Source organism: Eptatretus burgeri, chromosome 14 (genome assembly GCF_056783735.1).
Source record: "Eptatretus burgeri isolate ZD-2024b chromosome 14, Ebu_testis_v1, whole genome shotgun sequence".
NCBI classification, from domain to species: domain Eukaryota; kingdom Metazoa; phylum Chordata; class Myxini; order Myxiniformes; family Myxinidae; genus Eptatretus; species Eptatretus burgeri.
In genome coordinates, this window is record NC_140974.1 from 2,378,802 (window position 1) to 2,403,599 (window position 24,798).

The window sequence follows — 24,798 nt, forward strand, 5'->3', positions numbered from 1 at the left end:
GAGGAGATGTTAGCTGGGAGCACGGCCAAGCCTGCTGTGCCGTGCAGAGCTGAGTGTTCGTGTGCGAGCTGGAGAGAGCTCCCCAACCAGTACCGAACGGTCTGAGGTGATCGGGCTTCGGAACAGTCCGAGCATCGCTGAGGGACGGACGGGTTCTTAAAGAGAGCATCAACTCAGAAAGAGCAAAGACCCGTTCGTTCCTCTCAGGCATTGCTGGCTGGGGCCCGAATCACCAGGCTGCGGCCGAGCCGCGGTTACGCTAGCTGCCATGGGGAAGGAACGTCGCGGGTCGCCCCAGCGAGGAAGGTAACCTGCACGGCCTCTTGGAGCTCCTTCGGTCCTCAAAGCTCCAGGTTTATAAAGACCCCGAGAAGTCCAGTCTACCCCCTTGTCTTTGAGGGGATTTTTCCTTGCTTTTCTTTGTATGAAAGTTGTGGCGCCGAGTTCGTTAAGTAGAACTGTGTATTAATGTGTAAAGAATAAATAAACGGTCATAGTTCCTTTGCATTGTTTTTGTTGGCTGTATAATTGCATATGTGCATGCTTGTATACGTGCCTGCATGAATACCTGACTGCATACGTGTGTGAATAAATGTGCTTGTTTGAATGTTGACCTGTTCGTCACGTCATTTTCCCTCCATTGAACTGCCGTATTGCATTTCGGAATAATAGCGGGCTTTTTAATAGCCGATAATAGAATCAGGTCCAGCGAGGCCTCGCGATAATACCCCGCTCGGTTATCCCAAAACGGAGCGAGCTGCTCAAGCGGCTCGTGTCCAAGCAGGCCTCGCTGAGGGACAATCTCTCGGTAATCTACCCGCGCGAATAATTAGGAAAATCAATTATTTGGCGATCGGACCCTGTAGCGCGGGTAGAGTGCGGACAAGGTTGTGGTATGCTTGGAGCACACCCGTGACTGGTTTTCGGCGTTGTTCCGGAAAGTCTCAACTGAATTGCACGTTCGGTGGGCGAAGCGGCCGCAATTCGGTTAAACGTGGCCGTTTGCACGTCGGCGGGCGAGAATTCGTAACACTGGTGTCAGCGAGCGGGAAACAAACTCTCCCATCTCCAAACAAAATTAATGGGAATCGGATCAAGGGTGTGTAGAGCGACTCTCAGTTCCCCCAAATTTTGAGTGGTGAAATTGTTCCGAGAAGCAAAATGGCGGTTCAAGGCGAACGGGAGCAGGGGGTATTAGATTTAGAAATGTTAGACTCCATGACCCAGGACGAAATGACCATGCAGAACATGCCCATTATGCAGGTTGAACATTCCCCCACATACGAACCCAGAGTCCAAAATGGGTGCTGCGGCCATGGCTTTTGACACCCCCCTCCTTCTCCATCAAAATCCCTCCCCAGTCCCCAGCGGATCCATGCCTGATGGCGAAGCGACTGCCACCGGGCCACCTGACATGAGGTAGCTGTTAATGGTTTTGCTGGCAGAAGTAAAAGCAAATGCGTGCAAAATGGATGGCATGAATAAAAAAATGGATACGAATGCGCAACAAATGGATGAGAATGTGCAAACACTGCGGGGTGAGATGCAGCGCGTGGGGCGATGCCTGCAGGCGGGCAGAATGGCAATTGCGAGGAGCGAAACGCGGGCAGTGGAGCTCAAAATGGTGGCACCACGTGGCAGTACGACCGAACCGACAAGAGGGAGTGTGAATTGTGTCGGCCCCGCGGTGGGGGACAAAGTAATCCGGGAGACGTGTAAGACGAGACTCGTGCAGGTGACTGAGAGAGTGACAGCAACAGAGAGGGAAAAATTAAATGGGGTGACGGAGACGTGTACGGCAAGATACGTAGAGACAAGGCAGACACGGGAAGTAAAAGAATTAACAGAGACGTGGGAGATGGAAGCGGTAGAGGAGAGACTACACGATAAAGACGGGGTGAAAGACGAGCACACACACATGGAGGTAGTGGAGGACAATGAAGGGGAGCTCGGGGAATGTGTCGTGACCTGGTGCAAGCAGCCGGATAGCCTCCTTATGAAACGAGGGGAGGGAATATTCCCCCTTGAAGCGGATCTCGACCAGGTGGGTCCGGTCGAGCTTTGCGAGGTGGAGGGGGCGAGTGCTGTAGACGGGTGCACGTGGAGCTTGGGGGGTATGAAGGCCCCGGGAACCCTTGTTGTGATGCAATTCCCCATTGTGAATGTCCCGGTGTGCGTGTTCACGAGTGTGGCGAAATGTGTGCTGAAAAGCGCGCATAGCGTGGGTGAAAGGCTGTGTGTTAGAAGAACATCGAGCGTGAGTGAAAAGGTGTGTGTGTGAAAGCGACACCGTGTGTGGATAAAACGTGTGTGGAAGAGACCGCGTGTGTAAGTAATATGGTGTGCGTGGTTGCGAGTGAGCCGAAATGCGTGCCTTCCAGCACGCCGTGTGTGGATGAAACACCGTGTGTGGATGAAGCACCGTGTGTGAGTGGAACCACGTGTGCGAGGGAAATGGCATGCGTGAGTGAACGGCCGTGTGTGAGAGCGCTGTATGTGAGGGAGATGGCGGTTGGCATGCGCGAACATGCAACTGCATGTCCCGGTGTGAATGTCATGAGGTGTGTGAGCGTCGTGGCACATGGGAGTTTGTACGCGAGAGTGCGACGAAGACTGTGCCTGACAGTGGACAAAGGCTGAGTAGCGGCCATCGCTGTTTTAAGCACAGTGCCGGGTTTGCAAGGCAGCGCGTGCGGGGTCCGTGCTGTGCTACGCACGAGGCCGCCACATGTGCGCCTGCGGGAGTGAAATCCGGTCCGGAAACGCCGTGGTGGATTCGAGCCGACCCCGCAGACGGACAGAAGATAGGCTGGAGAATGAATTTGGACCTGATGGGTTCTCCACGCGAGCGTGTGTGTAAAGCTCCGACGAGCAGAGCACGTGTGCTCACGTGGGGAACCCCTCGAAACACGAGGTTTGCTTTGGATGCGCAGGGTGACGTCGTGGCTGCATGGTTGGAATCCGGCAGAAGGGAAATCCCTGCCGGATGGTACCGTCCGAGGAGGGACGAGGTGCGTGAAGCGCGAGCAGCTGCCATGACGTCACGGAGAGTAGAGCGCAGCTTGTGAGTTTTCGTGCTCGTGCGCTCCTGGAAAAAAAAAGCAAGCCTTGCTTCGGGTGAACAGGATTCCCTGGGCAAGGGGTGGAAGACCCCCTTGGCCCGGGCACGGGACACCACTAGTTAGGGGGATGGGTTAGTGTTAGTTCGACCGGCTCCATGGGGCAGGGATAAGTCCTCATGGGGCCTGTGGAATGGATTAGTTAGAGGGATTTTAGGTCAGATTTAGGATGGGAAATAATATTTGAAGACTTGGCCAGACTTGTGAGTGTGTAGAGGGGACGTAGCTTAGCTACGTAGTGTTAAATGGAACGTGCTATATTTTAAGGGATGACGAGGGAGCACAAAGTAGATAGGGAATTTAGATAGAGGAATGGCAGTGATCAGCGATGGAGTGAAAAGAAGTGGAAAATGTACATGATGAGTGAGTGAAGGCCAGCGAGCCTGAGTGTATGGAGTGAATGTGGTATGATTGGGGGGAGGAGTGATTCCCACCCAAGGGACCCTGGGGTCAGTGTAAAGTGAGTTAGTGGGTTAGTCAAATTGACAAAATGGAGGTTGTTTTGCTGTTGGTGCGAATGTAGGCTCGAAACCCATTTGGAGGGGTGCAGGAGCCCTGTTTACGGGCTGGGAGCGTGGCTGCGAACGGTGAGTATCGCTTAGTAGGTACCCCGGGCACCGGGCTAGTCGGCCGCGGTAGGCCAAGGGTCCATGGGGGGCCGGGATAGTGTAGTGGGCACAGGTGGGCCCGCATGATGTGGGGCCCGGGGCGCCATTGGCCACATGGGCAGTGCATTGGGCACGGGCACCCAGGGAAGGGGTGCCAGCCTGCCACGTGAGCATTTCAGGGGAGTAGCCATGGAGGGCACTCCCCAGTGTTTAGGGAGCTGGTAGGCTTGGAGGCAGTTGCAGGGCCCGGGGGTGCCATAGTTGGAGAATCGGCAGAGGGTAGTTCCTGCCAAGGGAGCCACGCGTCCCAGCCACGAAACTGTGCGAGGGCACGAGGGAAAATTAGAGGGCATGGCCCAAAATTGTGAGGACACCAACACAGGCGACGGGAATCTTGGTTTGTAGAACCAGCAGTTTAAGCGAGAGGCGCTTTTGGAAAGCCCCGTGGTAGTTTAAGGTTAATAATGTTCGGGTAAATAGAGAAGTGTACCCCTCCGCACCTTCCATCCCTTCGCTCTCGTTGTGGGCCGCTGGACTCACCGTGGTTAGGAGATCGCTGAAATATGAGGAGGCCATTCTGAGGCTTCGTTGGGCCTCGACACAGGACACTAGCTCTCCTTTATTCCCCTCCAGGAAGGGAACGTAGGGGTTGGGAGTAGCCTCAGAGGCAGGATAGGTTAGCTGAACAGAGACAATAAAGGGGGTTAGGGAGACGATTTATAATAGGGAAAATAAAAATAAAATAAACCAAAAAAATAAGTTGGGGCTAAATTGGATTTTTTGCAAATTAAGGGAGTGGGTATGGACAAAGGCGATAGGTTGGGAGGCAGACAGTAGGGTAGGTCCGAGCCCACCTTCCTAGTGGCCAGCACCACCGCACTCCCTCGACACACCTGCAGGACGAGACAAGAGGCCGGCCAGCTTCACCTGCCGGCCTGTTTTACTACAAGGCCTCTGCCGGTCAGTTCACCTGCCGGCTGTTTTTGCTACAAGGCCTGTGCCGGTCAGCACACCTGCCAGCCTGTTTTACTAAAAGGCCTGTGCCGGTCAGCTTCACCACCGGCCTGTTTTACTGCAACGGCCTTGTTTTGCCTTGCCATGCCTTGTCTGCCTGCCTTTCCCTTCACCCCATGCCTGCTAGCCCTTTGTTGTATTTGCCCCATTTGTCCATCACCATGTGCGCCAGGATCATCGCGCAAGCTGCAGGGACTGCCCTGTAGGCAGCCGCACCACGGGCCTGCACTCCAGCCCATGCACCGTGTTGTCCATCCATCCATCCATCCGCTCAGTTGCTTGTGTTTGCTTGAATCAGTACCATTCACTGTTCTGCATGGACTGCCTTGCAGGCAGCCGCACACGGGGACTGCATTGGTGCAGCCCGTGCACCGTTTGTGTTCACCGCGCTCATTCAAGGGGAGGCCGAGGACTGCCTTCGTGAAGCCGGCCACATTCCCTGTCACCTGCATTTGTTTCATGAGCCAGAGACTGCGTGTGAGCAGCCTGACTCCCTGCTTGAAGAATGGCCTGTGGGATGGCGCATAGCCACTGGGTTAGGGTGAGTTGCCTTCAGAAGCTGAAGATTGAAAAGGTTTTTGTGACAGACAACGGGGCCTTTTGAACAGGCCCCGAAGACATCCGACCTTCAGCTGTGGGGGCGCTCACACTCAAAATACCGCTGATATTGCTATGTGCCCTTTTTCCCACCGAGTTCATCAGTCCTGGGCCATGGTTTAGTGTAAACTTATAAGGTTAAGGTCAAGGTAAATTGTAAATGAGTTGCTTCCCCCTGCATGTGTGTCTTAGTGCCGGCAATTTAGTTAAGTCGTCTGTATGAGTGGGTTTGTTAAGTTAGTTACTCAGCCCGTAGGTTATTTATTTTTGGCACACGAATACACTAAATGTCGCATTCAGGGATCCGAAGATAAAATGTATTTGGGGAAACTTACACATGATGGCACATGAAAATTCGACGACTCGGGACGAGTGTGTAAAAAGGGGAGGGGGTAGTGTTACGGCTCTGGAAATTTGCAGAGCACCATATAGGTCCTTTGTTCAGTTATTCTGATAAGTTTGTGTTCGGATAGATTTCCCCACCGTTGTCTAATGGGATTTATTCGTGTCACCCGGGCTGTGATCTTTGAAGTAGCCGTTTTTCTTTTACGATCGTTATTTTTGACCAACCACAACGCCAACCACCAACCACCTTCTCCACCACGCCAACCACCAACCACCTTCTCCACCACACCAACCACCAACCACCTTCTCTACCATGCCAACCACCAACCACCTTCTCCACTCTTCACAACCGCCTTCACAACAACGACATCTCACCATCCCCTAATCCACATCTCCCCCAATAGATCAACACGAACAACATCGCCTCACCTTCATTTCCGAAGCGACGCCATCCTTGTGCCAGCAACGGCGAGTCCGCATCGAACGGCATCGCTGCAGGCAGACGCAGGGGTCCGCTCGCCGCGCAGGTCGGTGATCTCACGCACGTCCGCTCTGTCCAAGCATCATCCGAGATTCGGATCAAGAGAGCGAGAGGGGCGGAGCCAGGGGGGTTAGAGTTGAGAGGCCGAAGGCCAAACCTCGTCTCTCGGGCCCTATAAAAGGCCGAGCGGAACGCCAGTCTGAGGTCAGTCGGTTGAGTGTCTGTCGGGGTTCGGAGTGCCTGGAGCCTGAAGCCTGCAGTCGGTGGAGAAGCTGAGGAGAGCGGAGGAGACGAGAGCTGGGAGCATGGCCAAGTCTGCTGTGCCGCGCGGAGCTGCGTGTTCGTGTGCGAGCCGGAGATAGCTCGCCAACCAGCACCAAATGGTCTGAGGTGATTGGGCTTCGGAACAGTCCGAGCATCGCTGAGGGACGGACGGGTTCTTAAAGAGAGCATCAACTCAGAAAGAGCAAAGACCCGTTCGTTCCTCTCATGCTTTGCCGGCTGGGGCCCAAATCACCAGGCCGCGGCCGAGCCGCGGTTATGCTAGATGTCGTGGGGAAGGAACGTCGCGGGTCGCCCCAGCGAGGAAGGTAACCTGCACGGCCTCTTGGAGCTCCTTCGGTCCTCAAAGCTCTAGGTTTATAAAGACCCCGAGAGCTCCAGTCTACCCCCTTGTCTTTGAGGGGGTTTTTCCTTGCTTTTCTTCGTATGAAAGTTGTGGCGCTGAGTCCGTTAAGTAGAACTGTATATAAGTGTGTAAAGAATAAATAAACGGTCGTAGTTCCTTTGCATTGTTTTTGTTGGCTGTATAATTGCATATGTGCATGCTTGTATACGTGCCTGCATGAATACTTGACTGCATACGTGTGTGAATAAATGTGATTGTTTGAATGTTGACCTGTTCGTCGCGTCATTTTCCCTCCATTGAACTGCCATATTGCATTTCGGAATAATAGCGGGCTTTTAATAGCCGATAATAGTATCGGGTCCAGCAAGGCCTCGCGATAATACCCCGCTCGGTTATCCCAAAACAGAGCGAGCTGCTGAAGCGGCTCGTGTCCAAGTGGGCCTCGCTGATGTACAATCTCTCGGTAATCTACCCGCGCGAATAATTAGGTAAATCGATTATTTGGCGATAGGACCCTGAAGCGGGCGGGTAGAGTGCGGACAAGGTTGTGGTGTGCTTGGAGCACACCCGTGACTGGTTTTGGGCGTTGTTCTGGAAAGTCGCGACTGAATTGCACGTTCGGTGGGCGAAGCGGCCGCGATTCGGTCAAACGCGGTCATTTGCACGCCGGCGGGCGATAATTCGTAACAATATATTTATATTTATTCTAATAACACTGTACTGTTCAAGGTTGAAAAATGTGCCCTCCGGTGGATGATTCCAGGAACTACACCGTTTCCGTGTGATGATATTGATACATTTATATTTATTCTAATAACACTTTACTGTTCAAAGTTGAAAAATGTGCCCTCCGGTGGACAATTCCAGGAACTACACCGTTTCTGTGTGATGATATTGATATATTTATATTTATTTATTCTGCTTCAGAGTTGAAGGTTGACTATTGCCACTACGTGCGATGCACTCTTACAGGTATGAATATTCTTTCAATCCAGGTCACAGTACCGAGAAAAACGTGATGCGACAGCTAGGAGGAACACAAAATTGGTCCTTCAGTATTAATATATAGATTACTGAATGGTTGAGTAGTATTTGTCGCAGATTAGTGTGTAATTGTATTGGTCTTATTTTGAAGCGTATGTTCTAGTGCGTACTCAATTTGGCGATAAGTTGGCATCGAGTGAGTAAGAGTCAATAGAGAGCGAATCGATCAAGGTACAAGAAGAATAGAGCAAGCTCGATTTCAAACGGTGTGAGAAATGTTTGATGTGGTCAGTATTCACGATAGAGAAGACAGACGGTAACCTTTGCTTTAAGAAGTGTAGAGAAATGGCACACCTGAGAATTGTTTTCGGTATGTTGTAGGATTTGATAGCTACTTTAACAGAGGTAACAGAGTGTGAAAAACTTGTAGGTCCAAGTTGGTTATATTTTTTGAGGGAGTCTGAAGAATTGCTTGGTAGTGGTGAGGGTATAGTTAGTGTGTAGACAGAGGATGAGAGTGTAGTGAGTTCATGCAGTGGTGTGAGGGTGTATAGGGTGTGCATGCAATGTTGGCAGTGTATGGAATGCATGCAGTGGTGAGGGTGTAGCGAGTGTGAGTGTAATGAGTGCAAGCAGGGGTGAGGGTCTAGAAAGTGCAAGCAGTGGTGAGGGTGTAGCGAGTGTAGACAGATATGAGGATGGAGCGAGTGGAGGCGGTGGCGAGGGGAGAGTGAGTGCAGGCAGGGTGAGAGTAAATGCCATGTATGCTGCTTTTGCCATGACAGAAGCTGGACTTTGACTTGGAGAAAGTGATTTTTCCACCAATGGAAATCTCCAGCATTGGAACAGATGCTGTCCGCCAATTCCTGTGTAAAGGTCAGCATTCTTTTTCTTTTCAAAGTTGTATTTTGTCATTGAGTTTTTTTTTAGATCTTGTAATTCCTATATAAAGTACTGTAAATGTTCAGCTCAATTACTCAGTGACCTAGATGTGCAGCAGGGGGATGGAGAGTATGGTGCAACGAGGGAGTGTGGTCATGATTCGCTTTTTTTTGGAGGGGGTGGCGGGGGGGGGGGTTAAATTAGTTATCACGTTTTGGGATTGGATTTTGTTCCGCTTTCCCTCGTATGAACCCTTGACTGCACGTGTATTTGTTATGGCTTACATCTTAGATTTAGTTTCTTGTTTGAAAAGCTGTTAGTGGTGATGTTAGGGAAAAATAAATGTTAATGTCATGATATTTTCCAATAGCAGTTGGTGTATGTGCTGGTCCTTTTACAAATGTTCTTTATTAGGTCATTTCTTTCTTCGAGCATGACCTAATAATATGGGTGTCAATGTCCTTCGATCCGTCCGTCCGTTCACAATGAAGTTGAAGCGGGAGATCTGGTCATTAGTGATCCTGATAGAGGTCGATGAGACGTACACGATGGTATGACTTTCAAGGTCACGAGGCCTTTGAAGTTGCGAAAATGACAATTTTCAAATTCTATCTCCTTCGCCATTTCTCAAGCGATCTTGAATTTGATTGTAGCATATGAATCTATGGGACAATATCTAAATTTGAAAAGGACGGATTTTCAATATTCGCTTTCGTTTTCGTGTCACGTGACTTCAAAGTTTGCAAAAACTGCCCTACCTTCAGGAGGCTATATATTCTCTACTGGGCATGGTAAAAGTTAGGGAATGGTGTCATTTCATAGCAGCTGACCTTGTCTTTCATGTCCATTCGAAAGAATACCGATATCTTCGAATACGTACACGTCACGTGACTTTGAATTTTGCGAAAACTGCTTCATGTAGTTGCAAAATGACGATTTTCAAAATCTATCTCCTCCTACATTTCTTCAGTTATCTTGAATTTGATTGTGGCACATGAATCTATGGGACAACATCTCGATTTGATCAGGCCGGATTTTCGATATTCGCTTTATTTTTCGCGTCACGTGACTTCAAAGTTGGCCAAAAATCGCTCCTGACCCGAGAACACTACACCCTAGTAACAGGAACTCATGCTTGTAAAGGTCGTTCTCGTGCTTGGTATTCGTTAACTCTCGGTTTGTGACTCCTATTATATAATCTGCCTGCCTGCCCACCCGCGGCCCGCCTGCCTGCCCATAGCATAGCTTTTTAGGTACCCCCACTCATAGCCGAATGTCCCCACCAAATCGGCAAATCGCCATAGGCCTAGGTCATAGAAGCTATCAGAATCGAAAAATATCGGATGGCATATCGTTATGTGTTTAATATACGTCAAAGTGCTGGAAAACAATAGAGAGATCTCCATTGTTTTCCAACACTTTGATATACGCCATCCTTCTTTTGACACTAATATTGATCGGCAGCCAACACGACGGGACAGGTGTCCAGTCATATGAAGTTTTTACGGTGTTGTGTTTTTGATATTTGCGGTGTTTAGCACTGCTTCGTCAAATAATCACCATATGCGATTGCGATATTTCCGGTTTCCTTCCGCGTTTATCTTATGTCGTACCAGTCGAATAGATGTGCTAAATGTGCTAAATGTGCAATCTACATAAAATATTTTATGCAATTAGTCTAGTTTCTCGCAGAGATGACCGTCACTCCCGCACGGGTGTATTTTTATTATTACCTCCACCAATGAGGGTGGATGGAGGTTATGTTTTCACTCCTGTCTGTTCCCGTGTTTGTTTGTGTCTGCCTGTGAGCAGGATATCTCTAAAGGTTAAGGACAGATTCAGACGATACTTGGTGGATAGGTTGGGTGTGTGACAAGGCCAAATTGATTCGATTTCGGTGAAGATCCGAATACGAGAGATATTAAAATTTTAAAGTGATTCTTCACCATTGAGAGATGGGGTCAAAAACAATATATAATATATAACACGATATCTCCAAAACTTATGGAGGATTCGGACAAAACTATGTGGATGAGTTGGGTGGGTGACTAGAAAAAGCTGACTAGATTTTGGTTCAGGTCCAGGTGCATATCCGGCCCATCAGTGGGATACGAAGTGTAAACTGTTCAGCCTGGCGTAAGTGTGCGCTCTACTGAGTGCCATTCCAGTTCTTCCTATGATGGAAGATACTTTGTCCAAGACAAGGCACTTTGTAGCACAGCTACTCGCATGATGTATCTTGGTGCAATTGAAACAGTTACATTGGTTGTTTTCCTGTGCTGGATTCCTCTTGTTTCACACAGAAGCTGGTATAGAGTTCCTTCAAACATCACATTCAAGTGAAGCACCAGCCTTTGTGGAGAGTGTTTCAAAAGATATGGATCAACTCAACAGACGCGTCCAGGAGGAGGCCGAGTGGGAAGTGAGATATTTTGGTGTTATTACCCTCATCTGTTTGTGTGTGTGTGTGTGTGTGTGTGTGTGTGTGTGTGTGTGTGTGTGTGTGTGTGTGTGTGTGTGTGTGTGTGTGTGTGTGTGTGTGTGTGTGTGTGTGTGTGTGTGTGTGTGTGTGTGTGTGTGTGTGTGTGTGTGTGTGTGTGTGTGTGTGTGTGTGTGTGTGCTTTTTTTAATCCATTCATGCCGGGCATCTTCTATTGTTCTTATAATCTATTAAAGTGAGGGCAGCAGCTCTTTGAGGAGAGCAGTACTCCATTGAACTATGCTCAAAGGCCTTTGTATGCTGAGAGAGTTCAGATTTACCAAGGAATAATGCGGCACAGTCGAGGATGCTCAGTCTCTGACTAGCTTTGTTGACCAGAATTAATACCTGATCTCCCCAGGAGAGGTTATGGCTGATGGTGAAGCCGAGAAGTTCATCAGACTGAACCTCTTCTCTTCTGGTGGTTGAGGAAGGAAATAGACAGCTGGGTTGGTTATATAATCCTTTTCGAGACATAATGTGACAATGTGAGATTTACTTGGATTGAATGACATGTTTAAAGCATGAGACCAGCATCAGATTCCCCACAGGTTAACAGAGGAGGGGTAAGCACTTGTTGCTAGCCTGTTGGTGGAATTTGTTGATTTCTACGGCATAATGCATAATCAAAACTCGGAAAATGGGGTTCCTCAGTGCATCAGAGGAAAATTCCAGACTATCTTCATTTATGTTTATGAAGAGAACCATGACTTCGTACAAGGCACTGTTTAAGTTACTCCAGCCTCAGCATAAAGAGCAAACAGAAGGATTCTGTTCAAAGCTGTTCATGAACTGCATGAGTGGAATGATTAATAAGCCAGGAAAGAAGGTGGTCTGCGATGCCACAGGCAGAAATCTTGGCAAGCATAGCATGGTGCCAGACTGCTGAATGCCTGAGATAAGTCCAGACTGACAGACAGCTTGACGGCTTGTTTGAGATTGGTGAGGACGAAGCAGCAGTATGTCCAAAGTTGAATGATCATGGTGGAGTCCAAACTGATGGTCAGCAATGAGGCCTTTTTGAGAAGAGGAAATAATGTCTTGCTGTCAGCTGTAATAATACAAGCTGGCAGAATAGCCTAAATGTATGTGTACTTGCCTCTGAGCCGCCGAGCCTGTGCTCAAATATCGATCCAGCTATAAACTGTTATCCTGGTGTCTCATCGGCAGGGTGATTCATCAATGTGTGTGCCGTCCCTCGGATGGATGTTAAACGAGTGTCCCGTGTGCCAGCATTAGTTGGTAGACGTTAAAGATCCCATGGTGTTCTTGTGAAGCGTAGGTGAACTATCATCGTCAGCACCCTGAACAAATTAAAAATCCCTGCCCTAACCTTCAAGGGGCACTGCACGAGCAGCACATTGCATATTATTGAGTCTTTCCTGATATAACTTTTTGCCATCTTTCGACTTTGCTTTAGGTGGGAAGTGTTGGGATTTGCGATGGTGTGCCATCGACTTCGGTCTCGTTTCATATTATGTTGGGTACGATAGTTGAGCTCAGTGTTGAGAGTAAGGTGTCTGTGATGATGGCCAGGCTAAATCATCGAAGATAATTGTACTAATCAAGTAAACAGAATTATTTTGATATTTTGGGAACAGTCACTTAGCACAATGAAAAATCGCAGTTATTTCATATTTATGATCATTTCAACTTTCTTTCTTTTTGTTTTTTTCTATTTCAGAGTCGATTTGCCAGTTATGAAAACAGAAAGGTAAGGATATGGTGCTTTATTAAAGACACATTCCCATCTTTTATTATTTACTGGGTGGTCAATAGATTGAATTAACTTTATTAATGTATACTAACGTGGACTGGCTCACGACACTCGCCTCTCCACACGTCGTTGCAGGGATTGACGTCACAGATTTGCTGTGTTATCATGATTTACACCAATCGCAATAAAAACATTTCCTTTGTACAAACTTATTTGTAATATTGGTGATATTACATTAATTTGAAATTTATTTGTGATATAAGAAGGTCCAAGTGGTCTAAATGATCAATCAAGGGTCGAAGCTACCTAATCTGTCTGAAGGGTGTAAGGGGTCGAAATGGTGTTAAGATCTGAGGGGACTTTTGGGTGTTCGGGGTCTTTTGGGTCTTTGATGGTCTTGAGGAATTAACGTTCAAACAGGACATGATTAATAGGCATAAAGTCTTCATGGATGACGGATGGCTTCACTGCCTCACGGCTTCACCGACTCAAAGCCTCACTAACTGTTATTTTCGTATATATATATATATATATATATATATATATATATATATATATATATATATATATATATATATATATATATATATATATATTTCTAGGAATCGTACGCATACAACATACAGGTGTCCCAAGTCAGTTATGCCGTTAAGTATATGTGTAGACAGAACTTCTCCTTGTGTGTAGTGGGAAATCGAATGGGTGCATTGCGATGTTTTTTTAGTTAGGGTAATAAATCTTTATATCCCATCCCCCATTGTGATCCATGGTACCCGAGCGCTTTCAGCCTTCGGTTCGCTGGCAACAACGTACCACGGTCCGCCTGTTGTCTTGGGAGGCTCGTTTTTCTGAGACAGAATCTTCGCTGTTGCAGTTCCGATTCGGCTTCTCCAAACGCTCCAACCCTTTCTTGACGAGTCCACACGCGTGGAGTGGGCGGGCCTCGCCGTTGCCTGTCCGAGGACCCGCCCAGAAAGGGCGGACCCATGAGAGCCCCGTCCAATCAGGGCGGACAGTGACGTCAGTTTTGACCAAGGCCCCACCTCGCTGAGGGAGGTCGATAAACCACGATATCATCCTCGTTCGTTCAGTTCTTTGGGGTTCGTTCGTTCTGTGCTTGGAGGGCGGAGTTGGTTGGAAAACGAAGGGGTTCCCGCTGCTTGGCTCCGCTCACGTCTCGCCCCGACGGCCCGACTACTAGTCCCGGCCCACTCGAGCTCCTCCACGGACCCGAACTCCACACGGGCTGCTGTGGACCTGACTGCACGACTGTTGACAGGTGCTGCACCACGGAGCATTCCTTTCCCCGAGACTCAGGTACTCGAAAGAACTGCAACCTCAGCCCGCCTCCCTCCCTGGCTGCAGAAGTCCTTTGCCTTCAACGGGGTTTATTTTGTCTGAGTGTGTGACGCCAGTCTAAAAAGTAGAAACTGTATAAGTGTTTTCGATCATTGTAAATCTTGCCTGTATAATTCCCGCGTAAGTCTGCTCTGTGTCTGCTTTGTAAGTTGCTGTAAATTGTCGTTCTGTAAACTGTCGTCTGCAATAAATAAATTATTGTAGAAACGTTCCCAGTTCATTTTCGTCTTTTCCTTCATTGGTCCAGCATGGTTCGGATATGAGTTTTAGCTGGGTCTTTGTTCCCGTTAATCTGTTCATCCTAGCCGGCACGGCTTTGGCAGTTCCGCTCGACTGCACCCAAACCAGAGTTGGTAGTCGGTAGTTGGAACTCTACCGCAGTCAGTAGTTGGAACTCTACCGCAGTCGGAAGAGTGACCCGGTTCGAGCAAGACGTGCCGAGGGCGTGGTTCCCCGATACACGACATCGCGTGGTTAATTAGGTAAATTGGTTCCAGACAAAAAGACCCTGCGCTACACGGTGGAGATATTGGCGTTCACGGTCGGTTAAGCGACCCGCCACCTCATTGAGTTATCCGTGAGCGACGGCCTCCAATTCCGGGAGCCTGGTGGGAGACGACGTAACTCCCCCCACCTAGCGGTGGTTCTCGCCACCGGTCCCCGGCCCGCAACAATATGTATATTATAACCTCAGGGAAGAGTAATGAGATGTAGGGTAGAAACGTACCACATGAACAGTTCCTGGAGGAACAATGATCAAGGTAAGGGTGACACAAGAAAAGGAGAGAAGAAAGGAAAATACGCAGACGCAGTATGTGACATGGGTTTGGGGGAGAGAGGGTGTTAATAGAGGATGTGACATGTTCTGGGTAGGAGGAAGGGAGGATTGTTTGAAGTGGTACACAAACAAGTTGAAGCACCGAGGGTATGAGTGAAATGGAGCTGATTCGATGAACCTGAATGTTGGGAGCTTTATAATGAAGGGGTTGTGAGAAGAATGTGTGCCATTTAGGGGGTTTGGGTGTGTCAGAGGGATGAAAGAACAGGGTGACCAATTCCACAGGTGAGGTAAAAATAGAGGCCATCAACCTGTGTTCGATAAGAGAACAAAGGGTCTTTTCCTTTTGTTATTTTTTTTATGGAAATGCTCATGATAAGCTGCACTTTTGATTCCACATCTTCCAGTAGAGATGAGTGGGAAACTGGGGCAACATCTTGTAAAGAATAAGGGAGGGTTTTCTAGAGCATGAGAGAGAGAGATAGAGAGATATATATATATATATATATATATATATATATATATATATATATATATATATATATATATATATATATATATATATTGTTGCGGTTGAGGAAATTCGCAAACCACCATTCAGGTCCCGTAGGTGAGATATCTCTGTAAGTATATGTGTAGTTAGCCCCAAATCCATTGTTTAGAGGGAATAAATGTGATTCATTCGGGCTGCGACCCTTTAAGATAGCCGTTTTTCTGTTCTATCTTTATTTTGAACCAACCACGTCTCAACCGCCATCACACAACAACCACCAACCGCAACGCCGCTTCACAACAACAACAACGCCAACAGCCACGACCTTTACCTTCACAGCTCGCTCCCGCAAACATCGCATCACCGCCATTCCAAGCGTCGCCATGGCCATGGACCACCACTTTAAACCCTCCACCACCTTCGCCTCTCCTTCTGCGGCCATTCCCGCACCGCTTGTGGGCACCGAGCGTCAGGCTGTCCTGGACTCGTACAGGGCGCGCGCCGAGCCGCGGGTACAAAGTGCGGCCTTTCCGAGGAGAAGTCGGATCAGGAATGATACACGCCCACTTCTGATCCGTCCAATCAGCAAGCGCGGGGCGGTTTGGCCCCGCCTCCAGGCGCGTCGGAGTAGAATCGATATATGCAAATTCGAGGATCAGGGGAGATTCACGCCCCTTTTTCTCCGTCCAATGGGCGAGCGTGGCTCCACCCCCGAGCTCGTTCTGATCCAGAAATTTGCATATGGGTTCTCCTACACCACTATAAAGCGCCGAGCGTGGGGCGAATTCGGAGAGTTTTTCGGTCAAGGCGAGTTGGAGAAGAGTTGAGAGTTTTGGGTCGGAAGCAGTTGGAGGCAGTCGGAGTTGGAGTTTGAGTTGGAGAAGGGTTGGAGGCAGTCGGCTGAGGAGAATTGCGGAGGGGACCGGATACCTCGGGTCCGAGGCAAGGAAGACGGCGGTCGGCGACGAGGTCGCAGCGGAGTCGCTCGTCGCGGGACCCAAGCAAGCCAGCTATCCTCTTTCCCCAGAGCATCAATAATTCCCCCCTTCCCCCCCCCCCGCACTGAGACAGTGCGAAAAGGGGGCCCCGTTCCCACCCCACTCCAAGCAGTGCCAACGAAACCCGCGAAGGAGCGCGGAGTCGGGGCACCGCCGCCACATTTGCGGCTCATCACAAAACACGGGTAGGCTCCACCTGGTCTCGCCGCCCACAGGCCCCGTCTGCCCCCTTGTCTTTGAGGGTGGCCCTTTTCTTTTGCTTTTGAGTATATGTGTTGTCGGCGCCGTCTGTAAAGTAAAACTGTGTAAGTGTTGCCGTGTGCTCGCGTAGTCGGTAGTAGATCTGCATTGTTGTGTTTCTTTTGTAACATCTGCTTTTGGTGCATAATTGTTGTAATTGTATATGTGTGCTTTCCGTGTGCTGCGGAATAAATGTGAATTATGCTGAACTGTTTTTCCCGTTTCGCTTCGTCTTTTCTTTAATTGAATCTCCATCTTGCTTCACGTAAAGGGTTGGTAGTGGGCTTAATACGCCCGATAATTAATCGGAACCGTCGAGGTCGACGATAACACCGCTCGGTTATCCCGAGAGTACGGAACGGGTCGCTTAAGTGGCCCGTGTCCGGAGTCGACCTGCGGCGAGGTGCGATCGCCCGGTCTACCCTCCGTGTGGGTACTTAGGTAGGTCGAATTTGGCGAACAACCCTATCCCGCGTGGGGGGCCGATTGGCACGATCGTGGTGAGGATGAAAGGCCCACCCGTGACTAGTTCCCGGCCTTAGTCCGAGAGGGTCACGACGGAATTGTCCGTCCGGTGGGCGACGTGACGCGATTCGAGTTACGTGGCCGCTCGTATGCCGGCGGGCGCGAATTTGTGACAATATCATTATTGTATGAGGAAGAAGAAAAGGCCCCGGAAACCTGACTTGAGACGTACCAACAACTTGGAGAGGAGTTGGAAGGATTCCATTGACTCGGTCATCCCAGCAAGCTGGTACTCATTTTGCCGACCTCGGAAGGATGGCAGGCTGAATCAACCCCCTGGTGAAGTAATTCAGCGGGCAACGAGACTTGAACTCAGGACCCTTGGATCCCAAGCCGCCTCCTGAACCACTAAGCCAACACCAGGCTTGTTCAGACACATAGTAGTCTAGAAGCCAAAATCTGTAGCTAGCCTAGAAAATAGGTTCGCTGCTGATTTCATGTTAGAATGGTGCAACTGGTGTTTTTGAAGAGTCTAGGCATGACCAAGTCTAGTTCCACTTGTTGACAAGTCTGCATCTGAATATTATGGCCGCCATGACAGTAATCAAAATGGCCGCCATCAGATTTAGTCTTTTTCTTACTGCAAATTGTACTAGCCAGAAATTTGTCATGATTGTGAAATACTATGTAATCTGACACGAGGAACACTATTTTGTGCTTTATTTTTGTACTGGATCACAACTTTTCACATAATTGACAACTTAAAGACGAAATTGAAAATGAACATACGAGCAACAAATGTGAAAAAGAAAATGTTTAGCACTATTGATGGAGATGGGTTTACAGTCAGTCAAAGGTTATTTCAACAGCTGTCAGATTCTTTCTAACACAAAATTACGTTGCTTTGCAGAAGAGAAAAGTGTTGTGAGAACACCCAAGTACAATTTTCAGAGCTATTGATCGGCTTGTACACTGAACGGGTTCCTACAAAGGGCTTTGCATCCACATGCTTTCGTGCAAGGCAGTCCATTCCGTGTACATTTGCACCGTCGAGTTGAGCATGACCCACGGCATGTCGTCAGTTCTACACAGTAAGCAGTAATAGGCTGTGCAGTCATGAGTCGCGGCTGAAATGTCTTGGTATCTGTCTCATCCGCTTCTTCATTGTCCATCTTGTCAGTGCTGTCACCACCACAAAGAAGCTTTACAAGCATGTACAGGGTTTCAGGTACAATTCGCTCTGCATTTTCTGTGTTCAGTCCACCGATAATGCTATGCCCTGGAGAGTGTTTTACGTCACTGTAAATCTTTATGCCCACTCTGAAGATCCAGCTAAGGATTTCGTTCTCATGATGAGGCAGACTGCACTAGGCCAATTCATCTTCTTCAGAACTTTCACCTTCTTCAGATAAATCATTCACGGCGGTTCTCATGGCAAACTTTGTCACAGTTGAGGACGCAACTATGAGGGGTTTTGTGACATCCAATGGCTGCACGAATGTCACCTTGTCACTACCAAAGTGAACCTCCACTTTCTGCTTAAATTGTAGCTTTTGTAGGCTCCAGCCTCAATTCCAAAATCATTCAATAACAGCATGCTGTAGTGTTCCCAGATGTTTTTCAGGCTAAACACATGTCCCTTCTGCAGCTCTTTCTCAAGCTGGTTCATCACATTTCTGAAACAGATGCTTTCAGGAAACTGGTTTTTCTCTCCACTCTCCTTTTTATACTTTCTGCGAAAAGAAACATAACACTCGAGGTGATATTTACCTTCAGCTGCCATCAAGTCTGAAACACCTGCAAACCTGTGACGCATGGTGGGGTCAAATTGGGCCAAACTAAGCATCCTGGATGATGTGTGATCAAATTCAACATTTGTCAGGACACCAGCTTTTCCAGGAATGTCAGTCTGGCAGAAAGCACATTTTGACCAATCCATAGCGCTGTGTGCGGATCTTAGTGACTTTGGGACATGGTATTTCTCTGAGGAACCTGATGTTGTGGGTATCTCTTCTGCGTAAGTCACAGATTGTGGCTGAATCCTTGACTTCAGTCTGTCTATTTTTTGTGCGTGAGTAAAGTCACTATAGCAGAATTTGTGCCATTGAATCTTTTCGACGTGCTCCGGTACAGAATATTTTCTGATTCTTGAGAATGAGTCAACATATTTAGCGTCATTATATTTCTCTCGTTCTTTGCAACATTCAGCTACAGTTTTCACACCAACGATTGTAGTCTTTCGAAGTGGCGTTGACTTGCTAGTTTTTGAACTGTCCTGGCAAATAAAGCATTTATTCCAGTCTACATGCTCTTCTTCTTCTCGATCCCTTGAACCCCCTGTGAGAAATCTTGCGGCTTTCATTTTTCAGTTAGTCCTGGGTAACAGAAAAACACACAGTTATGTAGTTTAGGTTCATTTTATAGCAAAGTTGTAAAATTCATTGATTGTGGTTTGTATAATCAGACATTCTAATTCGAGCCTGAACATTTCTTTAAAAATAATATAGTGAAAAACAAGTCATATTATTTTTAGAAAATGGATGGAGCAATGTTTTTTTCTATACTCCCATCAGCTCAGGCATGCTCAAAAACATGGAAATCGACCCTAATTTTGTAATTTCATGTCAATTTGCGGCTGAAATATGACGAAAAGTGTATTTAATGGCGACCATTTTGTAAACTGTCATGGCCGCCATACTATCCATATCCAGAGTTGGCAACAAGTTGATTCACGTTTCTGTGTGTCTGGACAGTCAATTTACACCTGTTGCACTATTCTAACACGGAATCAGCAGGGTCGTACACTATTCTGCATTGGGCCTCCTGACTATAGCTATGACATATTATTTGAGAGATGTCATGGCCTCCAACTGTAGTTCTCCTTCTCCTTCTTCTTCTTCTTCTTCTTCTTCTTCTTCTTCTTCTTCTTCTTCTTCTTCTTCTTCTTCTTCTTCTTCTTCTTCTTCTTCTTCTTCTTCTTCTTCTTCTTCTTCTTCTTCTTCTTCTTCTTCTTCTTCTTCTTCTTCTTCTTCTTCTTCTTCTTCTTCTTCTTCTTCTTCTTCTTCTTCTTCTTCTTCTTCTTCTTCTTCTTCTTCTTCTTCTTCTTCTTCTTCTTCTTCTTCTTCTTCTTCTTCTTCTTCTTCTTCTTTTTCTTCTTCTACTTCATCTTCTTCTACTTCTCCTTCTTCTTCTTCTTCTTCTTCTTCCACTTCCACTTCTTCTTCTTCTTCTTCTTCTTCTTCTTCTTCTTCTTCTTCTTCTTCTTCTTCTTCTTCTTCTTCTTCTTCCACTTCTTCTTCTTCCACTTCTTCTTCTTCCACTTCTTCTTCTTCTTCTTCTTCTTCTTCTTCTTCTTCTTCTTCTTCTTCTTCTTCTTCTTCTTCTTCTTCTTCCACTTATTTTTCTTTTTCTTCTTCTTCTTCTTCTTCTTCTTCTTCTTCTTCCACTTATTTTTCTTTTTCTTCTTCTTTCACTTCTTTTTCTTTTTCTCCTTCTTCTTCTTCTTCTTCTTCTTCCACTTATTCTTCTTCTTCTTCTTCTTCCACTTCCACTTCTTCTTCTTCTTCTTCTTCTTCTTCTTCTTCTTCTTCTTCTTCTTCTTCTTCTTCTTCCACTTCTTCTTCCTCTTCTTCTTCCACTTCTTCTTCTTCCTCTTCTTCTTCTTCTTCTTCTTCTTCTTCCACTTCTTCTTCCACTTCTTCTTCTTCTTCTTCTTCTTCTTCTACTTCTTCTTCTTCTCATGTCGTGACATCTTCCTCAGCCACTGCAAGACGCAGGCTCTAGCACATGGATTGAAAGCTTCCAGGTGATCTGGTCTGCATGGCTCTGGCATGAGAGGGCAGACGAGGAGGTGCTCCATTGTTTGGGGGGCTTCTCCACAGTCGCATAGGTCATTGTCCATATGGGTCATATCCCCCACATCTGCATAAGCCGAGAACACCAACCTGGGGTATGAAGTACCCACACAAAGTGAACAGCTCGATGCTCCACGAGGTTACACCGTGAGTCAGAGCTTGGGACTCCGTATACCTTCAGCGCATGGGCAGACATCACTGAGGAAGGAGAAGTTACTCTGCTCTTTCCTGGTTTTTGTTATATAGCAAGGTCTGAGCATATTATACTCCATGTTGGTGTATAAAGGCTACCCCTTTATACACTAATGTGGGGTTTTAGATACCCAGACCATGGAATATAGTGACGCACTTTATGTACGGTGTTTATAATTTGTGATTTCTTAATTTTTTTCAGGCAGTGATATATTCCTTCACATCACAACTTGTGCAGAGACCAGAACTTGAAAATAATACAAGATGTCGAAGAGTGTGAGATGTGTATATCTTAGTGCAGCTAAGATATAGATAATGCCGGTAAATGATCTTGGAATGCACCTTCAATCATTATTTATTTACTCATAATTTTTATTTTTTTATTTAAATAGTCATTGGAAATGTTTTTTTTTTTCCTTCCTTTTCGGGTATGTCATACCCCACGTTACGGATAACGTTACTCGTGAGACACGTTGGTGTTCTCGGGTTAAGGCCTTGCATCTTCTGAATCCCACGGGTAGGTGATTAAGGCATAGCCAGATTAGCCATGGCTCACCAGCTCCTGGTGGCAGGGACTCTTTAGGGTTGAAAGACAACTTATGAGGTCGAGCTTCGACTTGCCTGGATCAGGCATCAATCCTGTGAGTGGGGATGTTTCCTTTCAGGGGCTGGACATCATGAGGAAGATGCAGCAACACAAGAAGAATAACTATAGTTCAGTGAAGGAAACGGCAGAATATCCATCGTTGAGTCACCAGGAATTAATCTGAACTTATCATCAAAGATTGTCTAATTGAGACGAGGAAAGACTTAATGTCAGCTGGGCATTACGGATTTCATCACTTTGTTCTCCTTGAATGTGGATGACTGGTCTGTAATTAATAGGATCTGTTTTACACCCCTCCTCTGAATGGAAGTGATGTTTGCTGTCTTTCAAGGTAATGGGAGGTAGTCCAATGTGAAGGACAGGCTGAGGACATTGATTAGTAATAGACAAAGAAGATGGCAGATGATCTGTATTTGAGAATGATGTCTCATTGCTGGGGCATCATTCGAACTTTCAATATCCTCTCAGGTGGAAAACGTCAACTTGTTCCAGAAGCTTTTGGTATGAAGGGGTAAAGTGGGAACATAAGATGATGTGTTTACACTGATTTAGAGGAAAACATTGAGTTTGTGTATGTACATGCACATACACACGCACACGCACACGCACACGCACACGCACACGCACACATACACATACACATACACATATACACAAGTACACGTACAATACACACACCAACATTTATTTATTACAAGCAAATACCACCCATCACCTCACTGATGGTAATACTAAAGGGGGTAGGGAGAAGAGGGAGAGAGGGGTGGGGGAGGAGAGAGCAGGGAGAGAGAAGAGGTGGAGTGGAAAAGAGAAAGGAGGGAGGGGAAGCGAGGAGGGGTGGGGGAACGGAAGGCTGACGTGCGGTGGAGCTTTAATTATGATTCATACTTTTTCATCAAAATGATTTTGCATAGAATAACAGTCAAGATGGAAACAAAATAATGTCTGAAATCCATTTTCTACCGGTCATACTATAAACACAGCCCGGAGACAAACTCCTCTCTGGACAAGTCTTTCTGGACAAGCTTTGGCGCGGCAAAAGCGTCCGCAGTGAGTGAACGATTCGCTCATAATGACGTAGTGCGGTCCGGCTATCGACAATTGGCGCTCGGCAAGTAGCTTAAGCACTCGTGCAAGCACTCCAATTAAATGGTTGATAAGGATCGGTTCGCCAGGCTGTCGCTGCATACCACATAGGATCCCTTTAACTTCAAAGCTGGTCTTCACCGAGCATGCAGCAGTTAATGAAATAAAATGAATTTGTACAAATAATGAATTTATCCACAAAAGAGTTGCTGTTTAATGCAGAGCAACCCTGGAGACATCGCAAAGTTCAATCACCCGCGAAATAAACATTGCAGAAAATCCACCATTTTGCCTGCTCGTCTGTACATGTGTCACGTGGTACATCGATTCGGTGTTCGCACAAACATTATAACTTTTTTTTTAACGTCCATTTTTCGCCAGATTTGCTTTGATTCCCTGTAGAGCACCTCGTGAAACCTCTGAAAATATAGATACAGATCTGGCAGTTGCTATGGATAGGCAGTCCCCTCTGGGGGACGGGGTGTGATGTCTCGCAGTGAATGCATGAAATCGTATAGCTCAATGAAGCTGGTTAATTTTTGCACATTCCAAAAATTTTTGTTCATTCAATATAATTTTCCAAATAGTAGAAAAAGATAAATTTAATGCTTTTGGAAACTTCACATTTTCTTGTGTATGTATGGAGAAGGAGGGAACATGACCTCGCTTGCTTAAAGTAAATAGGTATATCGGATAAGTTATAAGACTCGTTATTTCTTTAAATTATCAGATTTCGCAACATATTTCCACACTTGTTTAGTCTGGATGACAGCCGATCCTCAAAACCAAATTATATTTCAATGATATACTTTAAGTAGTCCGTGAGAGTATATCATGGAAAATTGCATCATATAATGCATGAAATTGCTCCAAACTCCTAATTTGAAAACTATAGAACTGAAAAAAGCAAAGTGTATAGCGATTTGTAGCTATGATGAACAGGCATTCGATAATATGAGTGAGGAAAGTGAAAAAAAGAACTTTATCGTTAAATCGTTGCGGCCTGCTCCAAGTCAAGGCATAGCTGAGCAGGCCAAAAAACATGGCGGCTTCAGACCTCAGCGAGGTTACCCAGGAAACTCATTAAGACCCCAGAGAGCGAGCTGGCCGAGGATCGCCTGATGAAGGCTATAATTAAATAAGTCCATTAATTATCTTCAAAAGAAGTGTTTTAATTAACATAAACACCCAATTTTCACTCCCGCACTTCCTTGGAGTTTTCTTAGTGTGCATGCAAAGTTTCAGGTTGCTAGGTTTTATGGTTTTGGAGTTATGGAGGAGACACAATGACACACTGACACACACACACACACACACACACACACACACACACACACACACACACACACACACACACACACACACACACACACACACACACACACACACACACACACACACTTATTAGTATAGTGTAAATTTGAAATGCCAACCTGAACCGCTTCCTTCACACATGGGTGCTATTTGGTTTTTCTTTCTGAATGGTGTCTCATCACCATTTTTTTTTTTTTTTGTAATATTTCATTGGGTATGGAGTGGGAACATGATGGACAACTTAATGTTATTGCATTACTTGGTGGTGTAAAGGGGTAGAGCGTCTTCCCTGAGTCTGGGAGGTCAGCAGTTCAAACCACGGCCGAGTCATACCAAAGACTGAAAAATGATACGTGTGGCTTCCTTGCTTGACGCTCAGCATTTAAAAAGGATTGAGCATGGACAAAAAACCCCACAGGTTGGTAATCATAGTGCAGACTTTGATGGGTCTAATGGCCCCCTTTTGTGTTGAAGTTCCTTTTAAGGGAACTCCAAAAAATGATGTGTATATATATATATATATATATATATATATATATATATATATATATATATATA

General features: G+C 46.6%; 1 protein-coding gene across 7 annotated transcripts in view; it reads left to right on the forward strand.

Annotated features, from left to right (window-relative positions):
- Positions 1 to 24,798, forward strand: part of LRSAM1 (leucine rich repeat and sterile alpha motif containing 1) — a 153,001-nt gene that overhangs the window by 64,829 nt on the left and 63,374 nt on the right. For 6 of the 7 annotated variants that reach the window (XM_085853534.1, XM_085853536.1, XM_085853537.1 and 3 more), the window contains 3 exons: positions 8,562 to 8,652; positions 10,962 to 11,080; positions 12,822 to 12,851. In XM_085853534.1, coding sequence (XP_085709660.1) covers positions 8,562 to 8,652; positions 10,962 to 11,080; positions 12,822 to 12,851 — 240 coding nt within the window. The remainder of the gene's footprint in view (positions 1 to 8,561; positions 8,653 to 10,961; positions 11,081 to 12,821; positions 12,852 to 24,798) is intronic. The other variant, XM_085853535.1, reaches the window with a different exon arrangement.